At 36.9% G+C, this 20,433-nt stretch overlaps 1 protein-coding gene across 4 annotated transcripts in view; it reads right to left on the bottom strand.

Annotated features, from left to right (window-relative positions):
• Positions 1-20,433, bottom strand: part of DLG2 (discs large MAGUK scaffold protein 2) — a 1,351,614-nt gene that overhangs the window by 513,865 nt on the left and 817,316 nt on the right. For all 4 annotated transcript variants that reach the window (XM_036258408.1, XM_036258403.1, XM_036258404.1 and 1 more), the window contains one exon: positions 16,350-16,519. In XM_036258408.1, coding sequence (XP_036114301.1) covers positions 16,350-16,519 — 170 coding nt within the window. The remainder of the gene's footprint in view (positions 1-16,349; positions 16,520-20,433) is intronic.

Here is a 20,433-nt window from a genome sequence, read left to right as displayed (position 1 = left end):
TTTTTACTTATAATCATTTTGTTTTTCTTTCAAAGTATTGTGTGTGTGTGTGAGTGTGGTCTGGAAATATATTCTAATCACTTTCTAAGCCTGTGCAACAACTGAGAAAGGAGTTGGGGGAGAGCTCAATCGAGGCTGTAGTTGAATGTGCCCTTCTTAGATCACCCAAATTCTGCTCTTTTGAGATTTTTATTAAGTGTTCAACACCAAGGTGCATGTAGTTCAGGGTGTATGGTGACAGAACCTTAACTTCTATCAGAGAATATCAGTATTGCTGCTCCCTTTCCCCACTTCAGATTCCCCCAACAGCAAGTTGCAACTACTGTTTGAAAAAAGGTAAGGCTATCATCTCAGTGTTCTCCTCTCCAGATTCAGTGATATCGGTGAGAATCTCAGGGTTTTGTCAATCACCTATATAGTTTCAGGAGGGGAATGGGCCCGGAGAAGCACCTGACCTTTCTAAGCTTCTCTGCCAGTGTTTCTTTCCTTCAGCACAGTGTTTCAAGGGCATTGCATGAAGTCGTGCTTCAGTCCTTTCATCACAGCTGGGAAATATTTTGTTGTTGTCGTCACTGATTTTCCTTATGGTTTGTTCATTTTGTGAATTCTTGTAGGAGAAAATTTCTTTGAGCAGATAAGATTATTCTGCTCTCATAACCTGGACACCTGTTTTTTAGTAGTATATACATTCTGCTTGGTGACAAATTTTGCTTATAGGCATTATTTTTATCTCTTTCTATGATTTTTAAACCCAGTCTTTCCTTACATATATGGGTTTCACTTTCATAGCTATGTGTGCTGGGCAAACATGTGTCTCTACCAAATTCCAATCTGTTCCTAAGAATTCCAACTGTCTAGCTTTAGGCCACCTGTAATTGACACAAAAAGGGAAAGCTAGCTAATATGAGGAATTGTTAAATTACTGTTAAGAATGATATCAATAGCACTGGATGCTAGGCCCTGCTCAATATTCTATTTAATAGAGATAAATGTAAATTTACATTAAAAATCAATTATCATAACATAAATGTAATAGATTTCATAGCTAGTAGTTAATATGAAGTATTTAACTGTCCATAGTCTTTATATGAACCAACAAAAAGAATCTTAAAAACATAGCTAACACAATTTTATATTATATTAACATAAACAATGTATGGAGCTCACATACAGAGCTCTGCTCAGCACAGTCTATACTTACAAGCCTACCAAGGGATCTCTGTATACAACTCTGTGAATTGTTATTTGGATGGAATATTGCAAAACTTGAGCAAATTCATAGAATGGAAACAGTAAAATAAAGGGTAGGAAAATCACAATGTAACAAGAATGGTGAACAAACTGGGGTTCCTTGGTCTAAAGAAGAAAGGGTTAAAAGAAGACTGGGCAGTGGCCTACAAATGTGCAAAGGGCTCTCCTATAAAGAGTTGTTCATCATAGCTACAGAGGGCAGAAATAATATTACTGGACAATTTTAAAGGAATTCAAACTCTCAGCTCAATTAAGGGAAAAAACAAACCCAACAATTGGGTCAGTCTCTCAAAAAAAGAACAGCTACACTGGTATTGGAAAGCTGTTTCTTTCCAGAGGATTCAAGCAGAGTTGAAGTCTTGGTCAAGGTTTCCTTGTAAAAGCCTATGCAAATATTTACCCAGTGGTACTGTACTTATCTATGCACACACACATTTCGCACACTGTACTGGAAACCACTCTCTCTTGAGATTATACCACTCCTCTGTCTCCAACTTTTAGTCTTATAATCAGAGGTGTTCAATTAATATTTTAATACCTGAGCAAATGTGTGTATTTTGAGAGATTAGAATATTTGACACCTAAAAATTCTTGCATATCAAAATTATTATTAAAAAATATTGGTACTACATTGAGTTGATTCAAATGAATGCATCAATGAAGGTCAAATTTTCCCATATGACTCAACTAATGAATACTCAACAAATATTTTTAGATGCCTGGGAAGTAATTACTGAATTCTTTCTTATAAGACTGATGGCCTGTGTGGAACAAATTACATCTTCTTCATTCACGGCTATAAGGCATTGACTCACCTAGAAAAATGTGCTTAGTCTGTTTCCTGTGTTATTTTTACTCTTTCTTCCTAACTGCTCTCCTTTTAGCCTCGATTGACAATTCTCATCTTTCCTAATATCATCTTATTGTGAAAATTTCCAACTTTCAGTAGATTCCTGGTGGGATTTCATAACTGGCTAAGCCATAGAATACTCCATGTTAAAAAATCCCTAAGTTGGCTTTCTTTATGGATATTAAAAATAGAGACTTTTTTTTACCTTTCTTATTTACTATTCTGTAAGAGATAAAATACCACAAATACCTAGCTGCAACTGAATAATGCTGAGAGACAAAGTCCATGTAGTACATGGTTTTTGACTGACAGCTAATAGCATTAGGAGTCATGGTCCATGAATAAAAAATACCTTAAGCTTTGATTTTATTGGATGTCAATGTTCTATAAAAATAGAAGAATTTAACATATACTGGTTGATGAGTTGTGAACCAAAATGTAAATCCATTTACATTAGTTAGCAGATTGTGATGAATTTAGCATGAAGGCAGTGCCAGCCAGCAGAGGGACCCTGAATTATTGCGGTCTAGATAAACCAGTGTTATAAGAAGGTATTTGGGAGAAAAGCCAAAACTTCTTCATTATTGTCATTACTTTGATTTAGGACTGATAACTGACTAACTCTTTCATTGTTTTCTAAAATGTGTTAATCTATTGAGTAAATGGATAATTGTTTTCTGCACGTATTTGCTATTTAAAAAAGTAAACCAGGGCCCTGGCCAGTATGGCTTAGTTGGTTGAGCACTGTCCCATGCACAAGAGGTCATTAGTTTGATTTCTGATCAGGGCACATGCCCGGGATTCAAGTTTGATCCCCAGGGTGTGTGTGCAGGAGGTAGCTGACCTGTGTTTCTCTCTCCCCCTCTTCCTCTCTCTCTAAAATTAATAAATAAAAAAGTAAATAAGGGAAAAGAACAATTTAAATTTATTGGGCATTGAGATATACCAGCTATCTAATTTTATCCTTACAATCACCAAGGCAGTGACTTAATATGCCTATTTAAAAGTTAGGTACAGCAAAGATTTAAACTTAGGTGCTGGTTTAAATTCTAAATAAAATTTAGGATTTTCATGAAGTTGATTTGCTGCTGATCATAAAAATCAGAAAGATTTCCAGTCATAGTATTTACCATGGAAACACAATTCCTTTTTAAAACTTTAAAAAATGTTATCAGGTAAATATTTACCTTAGCAAATATCCATAGCTAGGTAAACAGTATTTTCTGACTGAATTATAAAACTTTTGAATGTCAAAAAAAAAAAAAAACTACATCCAATACAATTCATTTTTTAAAATCTGAAGTTTCCATGGAAAACATAATTTTGACTTTAAAGATTTGTTCAAGAAGCCACTGATCATAAATTCTGTTAAAAAAATATGAGCTAGCTTTAAAGAGCATAGAAATAAACTATAAACAAAACAAACACAAAAACACAAAGGCTACAAAGGGAAAATCAGAGGCATGGCTTCATTTCTTAATTTCCAAAAGAATTCAGCAATTGTAATCAATTGTTTTCCTCTCCCATAATGTTATAACATACAAAACAATGGGGATTGCAGGAGCAATATTTGTAGTTTATTTTGTTCATGAATAAAAATCATTTGCTACAAGGTCTCAGGAGAGAACTTTCTTTGCAGATATCATTATGAAGATTGACCAAAAATTAGCTGAAAGAAAGAGTATTCCAGTCCACAAGCACATATCTTTTATCTAGAAATAATCAGAAACAAATCATGTACATATTCAAGAAATTCTACAGAAAGTGCCTGGCAATAACGTGAACTCATCAATGTGTTGTAAGGATTTATTCTTTGGGGAGACAGAGAGCGGTGGTTTAGCCACACTTTATTTTCAAGAAGACTATTTCCCTGGATTACAACATATAATTAGACATTTTCTTTTTGACTCTGAATATTATATTTCAATAAAAGGTTGCACTGTATGTGCACTCATGTAAATCTCCCGGTGACCACAAGGGAACAATTTTGGTAAATCAAAAGGATTAAAAACATTTTAACACTGAAAGGAAAAGGTAGTGTTTTGAGACCTCATGCCAAATAGCCCAATTTTCCATTTGTTCTTATTAAGAGTCAAACCATTCACTACAAATAGGTCTACCTACCACTTAGAAGTCAGAGCCCAGGACATGGGTCTGAATAAAGAGTAAACTGGGCCCTGCACTCAGAGACACATTTGCATGTGCATTTAAAAAATGAATACAAATGATAATTTACCCCATGGCAAGGAAAAGGGAAATGCGTGGTGTTCCTTAATGCACCAAATGGTTGGATGCTAGTATTCAAAACATTTGCATAACCTTTGTGTTTAGTTTTTACTCAGTGGTCTGATGGACTTGCTTTGATATAAACAACTGAATTCTGGACAACTGAAAATTTTGTGAAACCTAAACATTCCCAATTATTGTAGTGAGGTGATAGAAGTCCATCAGCAAAGCTGATGACAGAAGAAATTCAATGCAGGCAATGTCTGTACTATATGTAAGGACAGTGCATTTAACTTTCAATTAAAATCTTAGTTTATTTAGTGTTCACTGAGCACTTTTTTGCTTAATACCTGTAGCTACATAGGACTACATACCAAAAATTAACTTTAGCATAGTCAGTTTATCAAATGACCACCTCTGAAAACTGTCAAATGGGTTTCTCACATCAACACTGAGAAAGTTCACTCTGGTCATATTAGTGTGAGAGAGAAAAGACAAGAGCATACAGACGAACAAGGGCAGACTAGAGAAAGAAAATGAGTATTCAGATGTGGACAATCTAGAAACCTTCAAGTTAGATATTTGAGAAATTTCTGTAATATGAGACACACGTCAAGTTGGTATTTAACCAGGCTGGACAATATATGTGTAATACAGGCTATTAAGAAAAAATTATATATCCCTGGCTATTGTGCTTCAATGATTACAGCACTGGGCTGCACACTGAAGGGTCACAGGTTTGATTCCCAGTCAAGGGCACATACCTGGGTTGCAGGTTCAATCTCCAGCTCCAGTTGGGGTGCTTGTGGGAGGCAACAGATAGATGTGTCTCTCTCACATTGCTGTCTCTCTCTCTCTCTCCTCCCTCCCTCCTTTCCACTCTCTCAGAAAAATCAATGGAAAAATATTCTCAGGTAAAGATTAACATTAACAACAACAACAAAATTATATAAATATCCTCAATAATTTGGAAATTGGTTTTTGGTTAATTGACCTGTTAAGCAAAGTACTAGATGCTTCAAACACTGTTTTGTCTCAATATCTTGAACAGTTTCTGTAAATTATGGGGGGAGGGGATGGGCCAACATAAGGGCTGCCCTCTTAAGGGACTCCCCTTGATGGTGAAATAATTCAGCTTCTCTCATTGCCACTTCTTTTCTGTCCTGCCATAACATAAAGCAGTGATGGTCATCATTTGTCTTGAACTCTCCTTTATGTCTTCAGCCCAACTCTTCCCATTTCTACTTGGATTTAGTCATGGACTCAACATAGAATTTGTATTTTCCTTTTAAATGTTCACTAAGTGCTTTGCATGTACTACAGAAGTCATAACTCAGTGTCTTAAGTGTTAGAATTATCAGCTTGTTATTCTCTTTAATTTGAGTTATTGCTATCTAATCTACCCTTTCTATGTCCTATGAATTGCTTAGATGGCCTAGTAACTAAAGAAGAGGAGGGAGGAAAGCATGTTAGAAGTTCTTAGGAGTGAAATATTGCTTTTGATTGGGTCAATTAGTGAGAGCTTTGTGGAGAAGGTAGAATTGAATTGGTTTGGCTCGTGGGGGATAGAGATGATGTCAACGGGTAGTGGTCACAGTGGTAAGAAAAGGCATTCCAAAGCTGGGACAGGGATAAGCAAAGGCCTAGAGGCACGTGTTTAAGAAACTGTACAGCATCCAGCTCACCTGGATCAGCAATGGGAGAAGAGGGAGGAGGAGGAGGCTGAAAGTAAATCTTGTTGTTAGAAGAAAGGAGAATATCAAGGGTGTGAAATGCTATAGCAAGAAATGTAGATTTTTACCTAGTGACAGTGGAAAACCACTGGAGACTTTTAAAGCAGGGGAGAATAGTTAACAGCTGTGATTTTTGGCAGATGGATTTAGGAGTGGTGCGTAGGAAGGGACTGGCAATGGAGTCTACTACAGTAGGTAAGACAAATTACAGGGTTGGGCAAACGTAGGTTTAGAGTTGTGAGTAGGTGAAACATAGAGTTTATTCTTGTATTATAGTATTTATTAATTATTGTATTGCTTTCCATATGAACAAATGTAAACCTACTTTTGTCTCATCCTGTATGATAAAGACATAAGCACCATAGTAGTGGCAGTAGAGTTTAAAGAGGGAACTAGTTCAGTTGGAAGGAGCTTCCAAAGGACATGATGGCTGATTTAATAAAGGCATCAAAGAAGAGACAAGAATCAAAAGAGAAGGACTTTGAGCCTTCTAATCTAGGTGACAAGGACAATCTTTAACATGGATAGACAGGTCAGAAGCAGGAGCAGAGTGCAATAGCGAGGGCCAAGTGGGGGAGATTGGCATTAAGGAGACATCATGAGGTTAATTTTCAACACACTTATAGATATATCTACATATGGAATCTATTGAAATATATTCCCAAACTTAGGAAAACCAAAGAAAAATATGTACATATAAACATCTGCACATTTTCATAAAAGAGATTCATGTGCCACATAACTCAGACCTGTTAAAAATGAACTTGAATCAAGCTAGAGAGAAAAGCACAGCTGCACTTATGATATATGTGCACATACAATGTTAACACCACTATATTTTTTATATATGTATTTGTATATATATATATGCAGAAACCTGAGTTAACATACAAAAATATATTTTGTCTCTATCTGTAACTGCCAAATGTTACAATTTTTTAATTAACTTTCAGGTCATTAATTCAAAAAAGATTAGTACTGCCCTGGCCAGTCTGGCTCAGTGGTTAGAGCGTCGGCCTGTGGTCCAGAGAGACCTGGGTTCGGTTCCCGCTAAGGCACGTACCTCGGTTGCAGTTTGTCCCCGGCCCTGGTTGGGTTGTGCGGGTGGCAGCCACTCGATGTGTCCCTTTCACATCGATGTTTCTCTCTCTCTCCCCCCCTCCCACTCTATCTGAACAAAAAATGGAAAAAAATGTCCTCAGGTGAGGATAAAAAAACAAAAAAAAGATTAGTACTAACTAAAGGACTAGATCATGTAAAATACTATGGAAGGCACTTCTAAATCACCGGAATGAGTATATGCTTTGTTGCCTTTTTTTTTTCTGTGCTCTATTTTCTGGGAGTTCTCCTCAGCTTTATCTTTTTTTTTTTTTTAAATTAATTAATTAATTTTTGTTACATAAGTTTCTCCATTTCCCCCCCAGATACCCTCCTCCCTGTCCCATCCCCTTTTTATTCAACTTTTAGTCAATTATGATACTCATAAGAATATATATATATTATAAACATGCATTGAGAATTTACAACTATTATTCTGAAAATAACCTTATGAATTAGATACTTAAATAATATCCATTTTGCAGATGAGGAAGGTGAAGCACACAGAGGTTAGGATATTTGCTCCAAGCCCCATAGCTCCTTAAAGATATCCAAAAGCTCCACCACTACAAATGCGGGTTTTCTTATGACTGGATTATACACAGTATAAATGCCCATTAGTATACTGACTTTTAAAGTCAGGTTATTTTATATAATGAACATAACAGTCTGAGGAATGGGGTAGTCCAGAGACGTGGAAGTGGAGTACAGACTGACAATCCCCAGAAGAGTGGGTGGTGGGGGAGAGATAAACCACAGAACTTATATGCATGTGTACATGAACAATGGACATGGACAACAAAGCTGGGGTCAGGGTAGGGAGGGATGGGGAGGGGGGAAGGAGAAACATCTGTAACAAAAATTAATTACTTAAATAAAAAAATTTCCCCAAAAAATAAAAACACATAAAGTCAGTGTATTTCAGTTATTTTTCCTTCTTGTACAAAGCAGAGAGCTACGATATTAACTACATTTTCAGTCTGCACTGACACAAATCTCTATCTCTATAAAAAGGTGATGTTTAAAACATTTTAAAAAATAATGAAGGAGAATGGTTGAAATGTGCTTCTAGATAGACTGTACCACTCTTTCAGTTTTTATTAAAGAATAAGGCGGATGAAATAGCGCCTCAAGCAAGTCTACCTTTGGACATTAGTAAAGCTATGACTATCACACTTTTAGTTTTAGAATTTAGACTTCAACTATATTATCCCTATGCAACAAGGACATCTTAAAAGAAGGCATTTCATTTCTTTTATATGTTTGGCTTAGGCCATGGAAACATTTAGTTATATAGCTCCTTAGAAGTTATGACTTAGAGTGTTCTTGGGAAAGTCACTAGAAAGACTTTTATTGTAAACCTATTTCCTGGGAAACCACATGTATACTTCAGATTTTCTTCCTTGCCTATTTCTGGCTGCTTGGCAAGTCTAAATGGATTTGTCTAATCACTGCTTCCTGTATATAATTATCCATTTTTTCTCTCAACCGACTGCCCACACACAGCCACCCCAGCTGCTTGCAATGACCAAATCTATAACTGTGAGGTTAGGAAATTTTTTATATATTGTTGAGAAAAGACATTCTAAATCAGTATTGCATATTACGCAAATATTTATTACTGAAATACATGGCCATAAATGACCAGTCAAATAATTCCAGTTGAATATTGGGAAAATTAGCCCTGCCATAAAGACAGAATCACATACACTAACGGTCATCTTAGAAACAGTAATTTGTACAAATATAGAATAAACATAAGGTATAAAATTGAAAAACTGTAAATTTAATTCTGCCAAAAATTATTCTTTTAAAGAATCTCTTCATATTTTATCTATACAACAGGAAGGAATAACCCTGTTTACCGGGTAACCCATGTTAAAGCAAACAAACCTCAAAACAATCCCCAAATAAAAATAGTCTGGGCATTAAAAACGTCTATAAAACAGAATTAATAGTGCTTCCAGGGCAAGATGGTGGTGTAGGTAAATATTAGTATTCACATCCTCCCATAACCACATCAAAATTACAACTAAACTACAGAACAACCATTTCTGAGAACCGCCTGAAATCGAAGTCAACAGAAGCCTATAACTAAGGCTATAAAGAAGAAGTCACTTGAAGATAGATAGGAGGGGCAGAGAAGCAGAATGGGCTGGTCCTATACCCACTTGTGGTGATTAAAAATCAGGAGGGAACCCTGGCCGGTTTGGCTCAGCGGTTAGAGCATCGGCCTGCGGTCCAGAGAGGCCCGGGTTCGGTTCCCGCTAAGGGCATGTACCTCGGTTGCAGTTTGTCCCCGGCCCTGGTTGGTCGTGCGGGTGGCAGCCACTCGATGTGTCCCTTTCACATCGATGTTTCCCTCTCTCTCTCTTCCTCTCTCTCCCTCCCACTCTGTCTGTACAAAAAATGGAAAAAAATAAAAAAATAAAAATCAGGAGGGATATCCCCACTGCAGAGATCCCCCTTGAGGAGTGAAGGGTCCCAGCCCCATTCCAGAACCCCCAGCCCAGGGTTCCAGTGCCAGGAGAAGTCCCCATAACTTCTGGCTGTAAATATCAGTGGGGATTGAGGCTGAGTGAGATGGAGGACTCTGGAGTCCCAGGCAGTTCCTTTTAAAGGACCTGTGCTTAGGACTTAGACTCACTCTCTAAGATCCAGCATTGGGGTAGCAGCTGAAAGGGTACCAAGGACATATAAAGACTAACTGGATTGCCTGGCTTCAGGGCAAGGCCTGGAGGGACAGCTTTCTCTAAGAAAAAAGTGCTGGTAGAGTCCCCTGTTCCTTTGTTGAGCCTTCCCCACACAGAGCTGGCAGGTGGGCACTATATCAGAGTCTTCTTCAACCTGGCAACACTGTTAGCCCAGCCCTGGTGATTACCTGAGACTGCACCCCACCCAACTTGCTGGCTCACCCAAGCTGGTTCCAGTGGCTTTTCCATAAAAACAGCCTGTCTTTGCTCATGCTGTAGTCTTAACTAAAATCTCTCAAACAAACAGCATCTGGCTTTGGCATGCCTGTACTTTTGCTAAAGGGCCCCAGGCCTTGGTTCTCAACTTGGTCTCTCTTGGGCACCTCAAAGTCTAGCAGAAGTATCAGTCATACAGATTGCTTTGCAGGTCATGCTAGGTGGCCCAGGGGCAAGGCACAGGTGGTAGCTGATCTTGGCCTACAATACCCGGGAGGTCCCTGAGCCAGCACACCTGGTGGATAGCTGCAGACCACACCAAAGTGACTCCATGAGGAATACACTGAAGGGGTAGACTCAGCAGGAACAAGAATAAAGTAGGGACCCAACAAATGAAGTGAGTCCTACTCCATGGGGTCGGCCTTCAACAGTGGTTGCAGCCAGTACTTAAAGCTGACTGGCCTGGGAGTAAATCCCTCCCACTGATGTGCCAAGAGCACTCAAGGTTCAACTACAGCAGGAGGGTGCAGACAGCTCACACCTGGAGCTCCCGGCTCAGGTAATGAGGAAAGCTGTGCAACTGGGCTCTACAGGACACCTACATAAGGCCATGCTACCAAGACCAGAGACATAGCAGCTCTATCTAATACACAGAAACAAATACAGGGAGGCAGCCAAAATGAGGAGGCAAAGAAATATGTCCCAAATGAATCAACAGAACAAAACTCCAGATACAAAATAAACAAAATGGAGACAAGCAATCTATCAGATGCAAAGTTCAAACCTCTGGTTATAAGGATGCTCAATGATCTTAAGGGAAGAGTAGATAAACTTAGTGTTAAATTTAAATGGAGCAAATGCTCCAATCAAAAGACATATGGAGATGAATGGATAACAAAAGAAGACCCTTACATATGCTGTCTACAAGAGATCAGAAGACACAATCAGAGTAAAGGGATGTAAAAAGATATTTCACTAAAATGTAAATGGAAAAAAAAAAAAAAAAAAGCTAGGTTAGCAATATTTATACCAGAAAAAAATAGACTTTAAAACAATGGCTATCACAAGAGAAAAGAGAATTATCCAGCAATTACACTTCTGGGTATTTATCTGAAAAAACCCCAAACACTAAATCAAAAAGACACATGCATCTTTATGTTCATTGCAGTATTATTTACAATAGCCAAGATATGGAAGCAACCTAAGTGTCCATCAATAGATTAATGAATAAAGAAGTGGGATATGACTCAGCCATAAAAAATAATGAAATCTTGCTATCCACAACAACATGGATGGACCTAGAGGGTACTGTGCTGAGCAGGTCAGAGAGAGAAAGACAAATGGCAGATAGTTTCACTTATATGTGGAACCTAAAAAACAAACAAGCAGAACAGAAACAGACTTGTAGACAGAGAACATTTTGACTGTTGCCAGATGGGAGGGGTGTTGGCAGGATGAGTAAAAAGGTGAAGGGATTAAGAAGTACAAATTGCTGGTTACAGAATAGTCATGAGGTGGCAAAGTACAGCATAGAGAATATAGTCAATAACTATGTATGGTGTAATAACTAAGTATGGTGTCAGATGGGTACTAGATTTATCAGGGTGATCACTTTGTAAGTTATAGAAATGTCTAATGACTAGGTTGTACATTTGAAAATAATATATGCCAACTGTCATTGATAAAGAAAAATTATTTTAAAATAGATTTTAAAAATATAACTTTTCAATAGCTAAAATAGCCTTATTCATAATTATTGCATTAAAGATTATTAATGAAAAGTGAGAAAGTCAATTATTCAGATATTTCTCCAAATCTGGATAGTTACTAAAATATAGGAGAAATTCAGAAAATTATTTAGATTAATGTTTTATAGTTCTGCCCTTTTCAGATGCATCCCATACTAACACATCCAAAAGTTAATTCCTAATTTGCTCCCCCCAGAGGTTTTTCCACAGCCTTCATCATGTCACAAATGATATCATAATCCATTCATTTGCTCATTTAGAAAACTGAGCCTCATCCTTCAAAAACCCCACATCTGTGTTATCCATAAGGGGCATCAATTAGATTTCCAACATACAGCTTGAATCCATTCACTTTTTTCTGTCTTCTTTTTTCAAGTAACTTCTAACTAATTTATGCTCCCACTCTTGCCCCCGTCAATGCATTTTCTTCACAGAGGCTAAATGAGCTTCAAAAAATTGACAAATTTGATGATGTCACTCCCATGCTGAAAGTTTTACAACGTCTTCTCATTGCACTTGACATAAAGACACAGATCTTTACATACGGTCAAAGAAACTGTGAATGATGAGGGCCCTGCCTATCTTGACAATATCATTTCATGTCATTCATTATTTCACAATTAAACTTCAGTCACAATTGACCTATTTTAGTTTCTAGAATGTATCACAATCTTTCCTACATTAGGGTCTTTCACATAGACATGATTTTACTTCTGTCTGGATGCTCTTCTCCACTCTTTATCTGGATAAGTTCTATTTTTATTTCTATTTCAAGGCTTAGCTTAAGTGGTACTTCCTTAGAGAAGTCTTATTTACCCACAATTTAACTGGTACCTCCTTAAAATCATTTTTGTTCATTCATACCAGTTTTCCCAGTTTATATTATAGGTGTTTTCTTCATCAGACTATAATCTTGAACAAAAACTATATTATTTTTTTGTCTGGCTTTGTGCCACGTACAGAACAAAAACTTACTAAAAGTTTGTGGAATTGCTGAAGGACTCAGTTAATGAATATATCCAGTTAGCTCTGCATTATACACACAAAATCAAAGCTAGTTAGCTCAGTTGGCTAGAGTGTTGATGCTTTCTACAGAGAGCGCTCATGCACTCAAGAGCAGATAAGGACCTGTGGGCACTTTATGTTTTAAATTCTCTGGAGGATGTCTTTCCTGGTTAAGGCAAACCATATCTTCCTTTTGTCCCACTGGAATAACAGTGCAAGCTTCATCACTGCTGATATCATTCGGCCTTACATTAAAGTGAGTTGACGTTATGTCTCTCTTTCCCACTAGAACTTTCTGACTCTCCCATCAGAATCACCATACATCTTCATCCTCCACAGTGCATAAGAGTCTCCATAGTATGAGCTGAACATTGGTAAAACTTTTTTTTATAAAAATTTATCATTTTTTATGTTGATAGTATTATAGATGTCCCCTATGTCCCCCTGCTGTAAAATTTTCTTTTAAATATATCAGCATTCAAAAATAAAGACTGACACATTCTAAGTGTAAATGAGATTGCAAGGATCACCAAATTTAGTATAGAATCCAAGGACTAAAACAGTTCCTTTCCCAGTACATCAATAAGCTTTATGCAGAGAAACAAATCCCCATCAGTGACCTTTGTATGGTGACAGTACAAAAAGGCATGACTTGCTCAGCATAATCCCAACAGGATCAACACCCTTCCCTCTATGGGCATTTGGCAGAAGTCAGCCTTCAGAAATATAAATTTAGTTCTAACAGTTTCCAAGTCCAGGTACAACTCTATGGTCCCTACGCTGTGTACTGTCATTGAGTTATTGCCTGGGTATTCCTGGTTGATTAATGCTCATCTGTCCCCTCTTCCAAGTCCGAGGTCAATTCCCGCTCCATTCCAGGATCAAAGGAGAAAACAGTTCAGAGCCAAATAAACCAGCCAGAGGGGGCTCTGGTATCAAAGATAAAGGCTAAAAAAAAAAAAAAAAAAGTGAAATGTTCTGATAAAATTAAAGAGTTCTGTCTATGAATTCTCTAGAGCTCTTAAGTGCTCTGCTGAGCAGCTGGAGGTCATCAAATGACTCAGCTAGCCGGAGGCCTGCTAATGAATGGTAATACTTTGCTGGGAGCTTAGAAATACTATTTGCCTTAGGGCTGTGCTGAATAATTGCTGGTAATTGAACTGTGTTTATACACACTATTTATATAGAATATCTTTTCATTTATTTATTTTTTTTCTTTATTGATTTTAGAGAGAGAGGAAGAGAGAAGGAGAGCTAGAAACATCAATAAGAGAGAACATCAATTGGCCACCTCCTGCATGCCCCCTCCTGGGGATTTGGTCCACAACCTGGGCATGTGTCTGGACCAGGAATCGAACCGGCAACCTCTTGGTGCATGGGTCAACACTCAACCACTGAGCTACACTGGCCTGGCTAGCGTATCTTCTTAATAGAAATAATGTGATGCTCATTTTGTTTTGCATTAAAGTACCTTGCAAATATCATTTTAGCAAACATGTAGGGTAGAAGTTCTTTCATAAAACCAGACATTCTGGCATGGAAATGCCTTTCTTTCCTTTTCCTTTTCCTTTCCTTTCCTCCCTCTGTCTCTTTCTGTCTTTCTTTCTCTTTGCTAGATCTAATTATGTGATTTGAATGCATTAGCCCATGAGGATTGTTTGAGTATTTTCATTACATTTCCAAACAATTGTTATGAGGGCCACAACCATATGCAGCAAAGACTACTACAAATAACACATATATAGAACTAATACATATTGAGAAGTCAATTTGTGCCACTCTGTGAATTGATTCATCTAATCCTCACGACATCTCTAGGGGCAAGTGCTATTATTATTCATATTTTGTAGGAAAGAAAATTAAAGCTCAGAGATTTTTAAGCAATTTGCCCAAGGTCAAAGAACTAGTAAGCTGCAGAATGTGAAAAATGATAGAGATAAAGCCATGTTAAAATGGAGTCAAAGCCTCCATCGAAGGGGAACTGCCCTGCAGGTTTAACTCCTAAAACCTCTGGAATGTCTGAACTGGGGAAAATCACCTGTGCACTGGGCAAACCCAACATTGTATTCTAAGCAACTGTTTGCAAAACTAATAGAAAAACAGACATTTTGACCACAAGGACTGCAAATTAAGGACATTCTTTGGAATTAGCACCACCAAGTATAGCTAGAAAATAAACTAGCTTATTTGTACCTGTAGAAATTCCATCCTTAGCTAAATGGCACCAATAGAAATCCCTTCCTTCTATTCGTGTAATTATTTCTCCTTCCTTTCTCATAAATATCCCTTGCCTTCACCTCAAAATTGTAACTCTCTTTGGGTTTCTGTTTGAATCAGTGCTTCCTAGAAGTACAATACTTTTTTATCTAAAATGAACACTTGTTTCCTCTCACTTTGGTTTTTTATTTTTAGTTTAGCAAGGCCTCAGGTTCACACCTAGCAGTTTGGCTCTGGAGTCCGCACTTTTAACCAGCAAACTTACCACATGCCATATATTATTTAACAGCTTAATTATCATTAACCCCATGGGATAGAATGCTGCCAATATAATATCCATTTAACAATGAGAGGGTTGGTCCAATCAATGTCACTCTGCTAGCAAATGTCAGAACAAGGCTTTTAAACTCAGTTCTGTCTGGCTCTTCTGAGATCTTAAATACCACCCACTAATACTTCCCAGAAAAGATGGGATAGCCAATATTTTAAATCACATGTATTACAGATAAAATAAATTTTAAGGGAAAGAGAAGTGATTTACTAAAAGATTATAGTAACTATCAAGTCATAATCTTCCAAAATATTTAAAATAGGCCAGTTATTAGAATTTTCTAAAATATGTGAAATACTATTAAGCTAATATTAAATGTCATCATTCTGAAAAGCAGAGCTCAAAGGACTATTCCTAAAAATTAAAATAATTATTCATTTCACTGTTTATGTGATTCCTCAGGGTAAGTGCAATTACTTCAAGAGAGGTAATTTTTGTGAACAGTTCAAAGAAATAAATTTCAATTTATTTTGAATTTGCAAGTATAAAATGTTATTTAGTTCTTGTTGGGTATAACAGATAAGAGTATTACAAAATCAAAACAAATCACAAGAGTGTTATAAAAATATAATAATTGTTATTTCAGGATAGACTTTCAATTGTTAGCATAACTACTATTTTTCCAAATGAGAGGGGTAACCATTTATATCTGAAAAGTTAGAAAGTATTAATATGCCAGCCAAATCATGATGACCCATTAGGTTGTAAAATTTATAGAGAAAATAGAAATGGTTGTTGTTATTTTTGGTTAAAAAGACAGTCCAACACCAATCTAGTCTTTCCTTCTCTGAGTTCATATTTAGAGTTTCGGTTTCTCTTACTCTGTATAATAATCACTATTGCAGGATTTCAGATCTGTTGTTATACACTGAATACTGGAGGAAGAAAAAAGAGAGTACGTCACCGATGGGTTACAGCATAAACCTGAACAAAATGGTTGGTCACTGGTGTCCTACTGTGAGTCATTTATGGTTTTATTACCTTTAGGTCCTTTGAACAGTTTAATTTCTACAACAGTCTCCAAAATAGGTCGTCTTCTACGCACGTAGAGCCGAACGATAGACCCCGCCTCTTTGAGGGCTTCCACCGCTTTGCTGTGGGAAACCTCTGACACATCCACCTCGTTCACCCGCAAGATGCAGTCATTGACCCTGAAAAAGGGAAAGTGCAAAGGTCAGCAGTGTCTAGAATATTTCTCAAAGAATATTATTATGACCTTCTAACCTTGAAGTGGGGGAGCAAAGAATATAAGCGATTTTAGAATGCTTAAATTTGGAAAGAATATTTCAAATAAAGGAAACACACACTCTCTTTCTCTCTCCTTAAACTCCTCAGCTTTCTCTGACTTCCCCACATTGACTGCACTATTGGTCAAGTCCCATCCTGAACTCGTCTACACTGACTGGGACTGCATCAGGCGTGGTGCAGTTACAAGGATGCCAATTTTAAGGTCTCTGCCCCTGACATCATAATTTTGATTGGTTTTAATTGGTTGGACTGAGGGTTACAGATTTACTATGGAATATATAGACATAACAAATGATTATGAGTGTGTAGTTTGAAACTAAAAAGACTTTTTTCCTCCTCACTCTGCATATTCTTTCTAGTGTTCCCCATTTCAGTTTACTGTATTGCTTAGAGTAAAAAATAAGGGGCAAATGTTCCTTGACTCCTCTCTCCCCCTATCACCACATATTCAGCTCTATCTGCAAAGTATGTTTGCAATCCATTCAGTGTTCCTCATCTTCACTGCTAGCACCCTGGCTGAAGTCAGCATCATCTCTTGCCTGGATTACTTCCACAGCCTCCTAACTACCCTCCCTGGGTCCTCTCTTGTCACCTTTCAATCCATTCTCCACAAGTGACCAGGGTGAAGTGAACATGGTTGGTTGCTTACCCACCTCCCATTCCCCAGTTCCTTCTTCCACACAGTGCCTGAATTTGTTTGGGACATCAATTCCTTAGCAAATACTTGTTAGATGAATGAAAGAATAAGTCTCAGTTCAACTATTGGGCCCTCCATTTCCTAAGTTTATAAATATTAGTAATTTTCTTAACCTCCCTAAGCTTCCATGTTCTCCTCTGTAAAATAAATATAATAATAATACCTACTATAAAGACTTTGGGGGGAAATTAAATGAGATAATGTACATATAAATTATTAGCACAGACCCTGGTATATAGCAAGCACTTAATAAGTGACTATTATTGGAAGCAGTGCAAATTTATTTATAATATTCTTAAATATTGGATCCTTTCCATAATTTTGTGGAATACAATTTATTGTCCACATGATAGACAAGAGAGTTGCTCCAACTGGTTAAGTTCTTTGCATAAATCTGTCAGGAATTTAGGTAGAGATTGGATATGATCTTATGTCTGCCTATTTTAAAATTGGGCTCTTTCCTCTTAGAACCACACAAAGTAAGTCTCACTTAATGTCGTCGATAGGTTCTGCAACTTTAAGTGAAATGACATATAACAAAACCAATTTTACCAGAGGCTAATTGATATAAACAAAAGTTAAATTCCTATGATATATTATCAATGTTATAATGAAATGACATTGAATGAAACATTATTTGAGAACCTGCTGTATATTTAATGTGAGGAACAGTTTCAGGTATATTGTGTACATCAATTCAAAATTATATAGGCTCTGGCTTGTGTGGCTCAGTTGGTCAGGCATTGTCCTGTGCACAAGGTGGTTGCCAGTTTGATTCCTGGTCAATGGCACATGCTCAGGTTGCAGGCTCCATCCCTGGTGGGGGCATGCAGGAGGCAGCCAATCAATGTTGTACTTTCGCATCAATGTTTCTCCCTCTTTCTTCCTCCCTTCCCCTCTCTTTAAAAATCAATAAACTATTCTTTAAAAATAAATTATATCAAGGTAGTAGAAGTATTATACAAAAAATATGGAAATAATTTTCCTATTAGTTTTGTCCATAACTTTTCTATACCTATTTGAGAAGCTGAGTTATAGAAACCCGTGTTGCAATAAGAACCCTAATTAGCCTCAAAATCCTGAAACGGAACATTTCACTTACTGAGATTTATTGATGTCATTTTATCCGAACAGATGCTATGGTTTTAATAGATTTACACATACATTTCCTCTCTGACTGACTGAAAAAACAATTCACGGAAAACTACCAATTAAAATACGTTTGAGAATGTAGGCATCACGGTGCCAGCCTCCCTGCAGCAGCTGGTCCTTTGAGAGTGGGTAATTTTGTCATCTCATGATAATGCAAAAACATTAGGTTTACCATCACCCTATGCTCAGAATACTAATAATATCTTAAAACACTGCTTGCCGCAGAAGGGAGTGGCTGATATATTTTTCTTTAAATCTGCATGCTGTATCTATTCAAACGAGTAAATTCTTTCCTTTTGTATATAGTGTAAACCTTCAGTGTTGATTGCTGGGGTAAGAAAACCACAGCCTAAATCAGATGGTTTTCCCTGAACACGTGGATGAAATTGGCAGCTTTAGTGTACCGAGAAGAGCATTGCTCGAGCAGTCAGGAGGCTTGGATTTGAGTCTCAGCTGTGTATCAGCTGTGTGACCATGGTCAAATGATTTCATCTCTTTGAACTCCAGCTTCCCATGGAAAGAGAATGGGCATACCCAGGGTTAGTGGGAGGAGAGACCAGATAGGTAACAGCTATCTATGTGTACAATGTAACACAAGATACATCTGACACTTAAATCTATTGATCAGTGAGTCAAAGATGCTGTGCTCAAGGATTTATTAAAAGGTAAACAGGATGGAAATGGAAAGTTTTAGGGGGCCTACAATAAGCCATACCATTCAGGTCACTTCATTTATTTGCTCTCATCTAAATCAGACCAATTATAAAGGGCTGATTCTTATTTTGCAGACAGTTCAATTTTATGGACAAGGTGCAGGATTGGTGAGGGCATGAACATGATTCCTAACTGGGTATGTCTTTTTCTGGAGCCTATACTGATATCAAGTTATTCAAAATTGATTGTTTTAAATTAAAAAATAAATTTGGAGTATGAGGGCAGGAATTTATATTCAAATTCTTAAAATCAAAAGGTGAGACTACCAAGTCAAACTAGGGTGTTCAAATTCCCTTCCTCCCAATCACTTCAAATAGCATTTGGTTAGAGGGTCATGGTTCTTTAAAATTAACTTGCTTTCTCTACCAGTAGATAACCTTTGTGAGTAAACCCATCACTTGTATTCATTTTGAAACATATCAACATATTACTACCTTCAGAAAAACACTCTGTCCCCATACAAAGTGTAGCCTTTACATATTTCTGACCCATTGTCTTAGAAACCCATTTACATATAAATTTTCTCTCTACTCTACCCATGTAATTAAGTTTACAGTTTCATTCTTTCAGTGCTTGTTGCTTCCGACATAAGTCTACAATATTCTTTTTGTGGACTAGAATGGTCTGCAAGATTAACAGATTAATTTTAATCTTTTCCTAGTTTCATTTCCTTTGGACATTCTAGTACATTTCCTTGTAGAAAATATCTTAGAAACAAAAAGAACATTTCATCATTAACATGTCCATGAAATCACAACTAAAATTTTCACTAAACAATTTATTATTCTGGAACATAATATAGTATCAATGAAAAGTCAAATGATACTAAACAAATTAGTTATTCCACTTTGAAAATATAATTTAAAATAACATGAATATATACTTTTTTTTCATAGGTATTAAAGTATGTTCTGTTGTAAAATAGGATTTGTGATTTTATACATTTTTAAAGATGCTAATTCATTAAAAATAATCACCAAATGCTTGCATTAGAAGTTTAAGATTCCTGTTTATTATGCATTAAAAAGATACTGGAAGGATGGAGTTTTCTCAAAAGATTAAGAATAGAGATGTCATATGACCCAGCAATTCTTTTTCTGGGTATATGCCCTCCAAATTTGAACACATTTATTTGTAAAGATATATGTACCTCTCTCTCTCATTGCAGCATTATTCACAGTAGCCAAGACATCTAAACAACTAAAGTGTCCTTCAGTAGATAATTGGATAAAGAATATGGGGTACACATATACA

Source organism: Molossus molossus, unplaced genomic scaffold (genome assembly GCF_014108415.1).
Source record: "Molossus molossus isolate mMolMol1 unplaced genomic scaffold, mMolMol1.p scaffold_m16_p_13, whole genome shotgun sequence".
Classification (NCBI taxonomy): Eukaryota; Metazoa; Chordata; class Mammalia; order Chiroptera; family Molossidae; genus Molossus; species Molossus molossus.
Note: the sequence above shows the minus strand (reverse complement) of the source record. Positions and strands in the feature narration are given on the sequence as shown.